The sequence below is a fragment of the Plasmodium vinckei genome (assembly GCF_900681995.1).
Source record: "Plasmodium vinckei vinckei genome assembly, chromosome: PVVCY_12".
NCBI classification, from domain to species: domain Eukaryota; phylum Apicomplexa; class Aconoidasida; order Haemosporida; family Plasmodiidae; genus Plasmodium; species Plasmodium vinckei.
The window spans coordinates 1,276,194-1,283,122 of NC_051304.1; the positions used below are offsets into that span (position 1 = coordinate 1,276,194).

The window sequence follows — 6,929 nt, forward strand, 5'->3', positions numbered from 1 at the left end:
ACTTTTTTAAGCGAACATTTTGTACTACATATATTGGTTTATTTATTTTTTATTATCATATATAAAAAAAGAGGGGAAATGAAAAAAATATATAATTTTTTTATTGCATACATAACTTCATACCATTTCACATTAAAGAGTATATTTTTTACATTCATCCACTAAATAAAAAAACAAAAACAAATATATCTATATATGTATTTTATATTGATATATTTTTACTGTATTAAACGCGTGAAAAGAGAAAAAAATAAGAAATTCATATGGTAAATAATGTGCATTTTTATAAGTAGTTTACATATCAGCATTTTTATTATGACTTTGTAAGGTAAATTACAAGAATATGCACAACCATTTTTTTTTTTTCACAAATAGCCAAATTTTAGTTAGCTATTTTGGCTGTATTGTATAATGGTACATAAAATGCACATGAATATATTTTCCGAAAAAAAACATATTTCTTTAATTTCTTTATATATATTTAGCTTCTTATCATAACAAATAGGGGGAAGCTTGCTTTTTTCATAAAAAAATAATATAATCAAAATGATTTGCATTCCTTTTTTGTAATTCTCCCACCTTCTTACACATATTATATATGTTTTTTTTTTATTTTCCCGAATAAAAAGCTAGCATATTGTGAAGAAAAAAATGAGCAGTTCAGATGATCAAAGTGAAAACGCTGGTGAAAAGATAAAATTAATAAAAGAAGAAAATGAAGAATTAATCAGTGTAGAAAATCGATTTTTAAATGATGAAAAAGATGGCAATATAAAAGATGCTAAAGAATATATAAATAATGAAAAATTGTATATAAATAGATTAAGTACATATAATAAATGGATAAATAAACCTGTACATTTATGCTCATTAATATTAGCTAGAAATGGTTTTGTATGTAAAAATGAATCTACTATAGAATGTGAAATGTGTCAATGTAAATATATATATGAAAAAGGAGCATATTCTATGTATACCCGAATAAATGATTTATGTTTATTACACACTAATAGTTGTCCATGGAAAAATAAATTAATAGATTTATCATTTTTTAGACTTGATAATAATTCGTTAGACCGAATAGAATTACTTAGGGAGTATAAAAATAATTGTGAAATTCTTAGAAGATCTTTATTACATATACCTATGATAAATATAAAGAAAACAATTAAAGATATGATACTAATTATTAAAAAACATGTAAACAACGATAAAACAAAGAAAAAGTTTACAATTTTTAATTCATACTTGGATTTTTTTAAAAATAATTTTATTCCAATTTTTTTAAAGAATGAAAATATTATTCAAAAATCTATTGATTATATAAAACAAAATTATAAAGATATGGAAAAATATATAGTAGATGCTGATTATATTAAAAATTTAAATTTTAATTTATTTGATGTAAATAATTTTATAAATATTTTGTCTGATACTAGTGCCCCCCCACAACTAACACATGAAAAAGAAGACATAAATGCTTACATTAAAATTATGCATTATTTAAGAACATATGAATATGAAGATATTAATTTATTTAAAATTATTACATTATTAGGATGGACATACAAAAATGAAATTCAAAATAATTCGAAGGAACAAATTATTTCATGTAAATATTGTTATAGGGAGGTAAATATATCTGACTACTCATATTTTTCACCAAATGAAAAAAAATACAATTTATTAATAGAAGTTAATTCGAATGATATGGATTATTTTTTATCTGGGTCATCGAATCAAGAGAAAGATGAAAAAATGGTGGCCCCAATTTTAGATCAAATACTGACTCTAGTCAATGCCCATTTTGATGAGACAGGAGAAATAATATACAAAGAAATAGAAGACCATCTAAGTAAAAATCGGAATAAAAAAGAGGAAGACAAATCAATGGATGACAATCAAAATGAGAATAAAACTGTAGAAGATACAGAACAAATAGAAGCCAATAATGAAAAGGAAAATATCAGTGAAGAAAAAGAAAAAAGTAATGAGAGCACAACCAAACAAAGAGAATCATTTTCCTTTAAATCGACATTAAAAGGAATATTTCTTTCAAAAAAATCAAGTGATAATTTAAAGGAGAATGAAACTGATGATAGTAAATCAGAAAGTGAGAAAGAAACAAATAAAGATGACGAAAAAAATGATAATACAATTAAACAAGCAAGTTCCTTAAATGAAGCGATGTTGGAACTATGCAAATATACAGATGATGATAAATATTTTTTAAAGGGAAAATCAAATTATTATATATTAAAAGAATCCATTCAAGAAAATTTAAATAAAAAAATGACAAATAAAATATATGCTATACGATTATTTAATTTGATAGAAAATCATAGAGTATATTGTCCATATATTATGGAAGATTTATATGGTTTTTCAAAAATTACAAAACTTTTTTTTGAATTACTTATGTCTGAGTTTCAAAGAATGTACATGTTTAAATAAGACACCAACCATATGCACCTCATTTTAATTGAGGTACCATAATAATAAATTCCCACTAATTAATAATCTGCATATATGTAGAATAATTGGATAAAGAAGAAAATGCTAAAAATAGAGGGTCTTAAAAATGGGATGGTGATCTCTTCCTTTTGATACTCAACCTGTAGCTTCATTTAGCTTGCTACTTATATACCCGTTAATATTATGTATATATATATTTTTTGTTTAGTATATTTTTCACATTTTTTATACAAAATAATGTATTATTCACATTATTTTATTGTCAAAACATATGTATATTGATATACATCGAATACATAATTTAAAAAAGCATAATTTACTTTTTTAAGACATTTAAAAGTGTGTCGATTTTATTTATATTTGTATGTCATTATGACATTATATAACTTATATTAAAAATATAAATATAAAATTTTTTATAATCAATACTGTACATAGGGAATATCACCCATACAGGTACTAAACTTGTTTGATATATTTAATTAAAAAGCACAGAACAATTATATTAAGGGCATATTATTATGTGTATATTTTATGGGCTTGCATTTATAATATATATTTTAAATTAATATGCTTTTTCAAGTAAATATGGGACTTTAAAAAATGTAAAAAAATCAATTAAAATTGGAAATAATAAAAGAGAGAAAATGTTAGTGTCATTTTTTATATTTTACTATATTGTATTTTTTTTTTTTTTTTTTTGTAATGATATGGTCATGCCCTCTTTAAATTATACGTGCATATTATTACAAAAATTTTAAGCCAACAAAAAAGGGCATCCATTATATAATTAATATAATATACATAACTTGGGCATTACATATTATAAATAATTATAATATATTTATTATGTTATATATATATAAATATAATTATATATATATATATATGCATATTTTATTGCGTAAATATTATGCAAGCAAAATTTTAATTTTTATTTCTTAGCGTAATGTGGCAAATAAGTACATTTTTTTTTAACAAAAATAAAAGCAAATGATTTAAAAATATTTTTTTTTACTCTTATAATTTATTTTATTGTATTATTTGTATTTTATTTATATTTTTTTAAATAAGTATAATACTATTTTTATACAAATAATTTATATATATAACTATTTAAGTACAAACATTATATATATTATACAATTATATATAATAGCTTTGATATTTAATTATATATTTGCTTATTTATGATAATGAAAAATAAGTTTATAATTGTTGCTTCGAAATATAAACTGTTTTAAATATATTTATTTTATTATATGAATGAAGTTTAATGTTTTGTTATGTTTTATTTGAATATAAATATTTACAAATATATTCTTAACATATAAAGCCTTTTGTACATACTTAAGCGCGAATAAGCCATACTTTGAGTATTGATTATGCGGAGTATGCATACTACTGATATATTTAGCATATCATTAAAAACAAACAAAATTATATATATACATAAATAAAAGTATATATCCATCCGAGTCAAGGGCATTCACAGAATATATAAAAACATTATTTTTTTTTATCCCTACAAACCGGACAATTTTATTTAGTTTGATTTAATCATATATAATACATAATCAGCAAAAATGGCAAAGATCAATAAAAAAGATAAACTTGGAAGAAAAAAGGACGGAATATCAAAATCTCGCAAATCAGGATTTACAAAATTTTCTTATCAATCAGCTCGAGGTGTGTGAAAAAAAAAAAAAAATAAAAAATAACATTTAAATATCATGTTAATATTATATGTATGGTGACTTGAATTCTAAAAATGGTAGAATATTTGTATTGAATTAATTATAGTATCAAATATATGCCTATAAGGGTATATGACCAGTTTATACTTTTATATATGTCTATGCATAAAAAATGCAAACTATTATTTTGTAAAGAAATAAAAATATATAAAAGGCTATATTAAGAATATGGAGAATTTTATAATAATTATAAATATTGTATTTGTATGAAGATATATTGATTTAAATCCATAAATTTGTATAAAAATGTGATAAAGAATTTGTTTTTTTGTGTGTTTGTATTGTAAATTATACAATAAAAATGGCATGTATATGCATTATTTGCCACGTATACCTATATATATGTATGCTTATATATTATTGTAAATATACATAAATGCCAGAGCAGTTGAAAATTTCAGGTGCAAATATATTATCTCAGAAAAACATGATTTTACACGTACATATATATAGGATACGATTTTTATGAGTATTTGTAAATTTTATGAAAATGGAGAAAGCTAAAATGTTTGAAGCTTTTATAATATGTACATGCATACTCGCGCTTTATAAAAATATTAAAGTATCCGGGTGAAGTATATACATAAAACCATTTTTACGAATATTTTTTTTGTAATATTTTTTTTATAAAATTTTTTTCGTTATTTTTATGTACTTTGATAATTTATAATTTGAAATAGCAGCGTGATGTTTTTGACAAAGCAGAAGAAATGTGAAGAAGAAGAATGGAAGAGTGTGTAGTGGTTTTCATTTTATTTTTATATAATTATTTATATCCACGCTGTGTATATTTGTTTGTGTATTTTATAAAAATCGAGAAAGTAGCACATGATTAGTATATTATGTACATATGGCACTATGGATGCTTAAGAAGAATATGATAAATATGGGATTGTAAATTATTATTTATACATTAATATATATTTAAATACATATTGATAATATACATATGAATAAATGGCAGTTATTCGAAAAGAGTTATGCTATATTTAAGATCATTAAAAAAGATAGACCAGTTTTTGTTGTTATGTGAAGTCTTGGCATTTTTATAAATATACACATATTGCATATTATAATAAATTGCGTGATATAAGATATTTAAATGTGAAAAGTATTAATTATATATGTACAAATAATTAAAAAAAATTCAGAACAATAAAAAATATAAGAAGTCTGCATATTTTTAATGAGCAAATTTATTATTCTTAAACATTAAATATGTATATATTGGCACTATCTCTATTTTATCTTATCAAAAATTATATACATATTATTAAATTATATCTTTCTTCACTTCTTAACTACCAAAACAAATTCAGAACATCTTAAATAGCAATAAAAATTACTTGTTTCTAAATACCTCTTGTTTTGTATTAGTGATTTGTTTTCATTTATTATACATACATATATAATAATAATGATTTAAATTTTATTGATCAAAATTTTATTTACAGGAAAATCATTTAAATTTGCTCAGAAAAAAACATTGGATGTCAGAAAACATATATTTAAGCCATATGGCCGTGGAAATTTATCAATGATGAATAGAAAAAATTTTAAAAAAGGAAATAATTCATTTTTTTTTAAAAATAAAAGAAAAATTGGAAATAAATTTCATGGCAGATCATTTGGTAATACTGGCCGTGAAGCTTTTTTGAAAAAATCACGCGGAAATAATTTCAGAAAGGGAAGAAATGCATTTAAAGGTGGAAAAAAAAGAACTGTCTTTTTTAAAAAAACACAAAATTTACATGATAAAATTGGAAAATTAACATCCAAGGAATTGGTAAAAATATTGCCCCCAAAAAAATATATGCAAAATGTATCGATATCTGAGTATTATTATATAAGTTTACGAGGGTGTATATATAATATTTTTTTATTTTTAAAAATTTGAACAGGATGACGAATTAGATAACTATATGGGATCCAGTAATGTCAAAACCAGATTGGATAATGATTTGGACTCATACTTTAAAAATAATGGAACTTTACAAACTGATATGAACGAAGGATTTAATAAAATGGGTGAATAAATAAATCCCCAATACTGTATTAATCAGTATAAATATTAAGAAAAATAACAAGCTACAGTACTAAATGTAGTTACTATATTGATAATACACCAAATTAAGATTAATAGCTATTGTATATTTTTTTATATATTATATACTTTTTTTAAATCATAAAAAATATCTATATTATGTGTTTAAAATTCCTCATACTATATGTAGTAATTTTTTAATTTTTATTTCAAACCTTCAAACATTATAAACAAAAGTCAAAAATATGTTACTAACCTACATATATTATACTATTTTAATTCAAATATGGTTAGCATGTTTATTAATAAAATAATTCAAAAGATATTAAAACAGCGGAGAAAGAAAAAAAAATAGCTATTATTGAAAAAAAAAAAAAAACATTAAAAAAAAATTCAGGTTTCACAGCTATATTGGTATTATATCATGATTATATAGCTATTTTATTTTGGAAATAACAATTTGAGCATACAAAAATTAATTAATATGCATATATATTATAGCCAAATCAAGCTAATATAGCTAGTCAAAAAAAAAAAATGATAAAAAAAATATGAACAAATCAGAAATAATTAATTCATATCTCTTTAGACAATATAAAACAAGAAAATTTCTACATAATACATAAGTTTTTACACACATGTAAATATATATA

The 6,929-nt window shown here is 21.5% G+C and overlaps 2 protein-coding genes across 2 annotated transcripts; both read left to right on the forward strand.

Moving 5' to 3' along the window:
• Positions 1 to 651: 651 nt before the first annotated feature.
• PVVCY_1203530 (zinc finger protein, putative) lies at positions 652 to 2,454 on the forward strand (the record flags this gene model as incomplete). Its single annotated transcript, XM_008625363.2, has 1 exon — positions 652 to 2,454. One exon carries the CDS (start codon positions 652 to 654, stop codon positions 2,452 to 2,454), a length of 1,803 nt encoding a protein of 600 aa, XP_008623585.2.
• Positions 2,455 to 4,061: 1,607 nt separating this feature from the next.
• Positions 4,062 to 6,268, forward strand: PVVCY_1203540 (conserved Plasmodium protein, unknown function; the record flags this gene model as incomplete). Its single annotated transcript, XM_008625364.2, has 3 exons — positions 4,062 to 4,164; positions 5,687 to 6,018; positions 6,134 to 6,268. 3 exons carry the CDS (start codon positions 4,062 to 4,064, stop codon positions 6,266 to 6,268), a joined length of 570 nt encoding a protein of 189 aa, XP_008623586.2.
• Between the last annotated feature and the right edge of the window lie 661 nt (positions 6,269 to 6,929).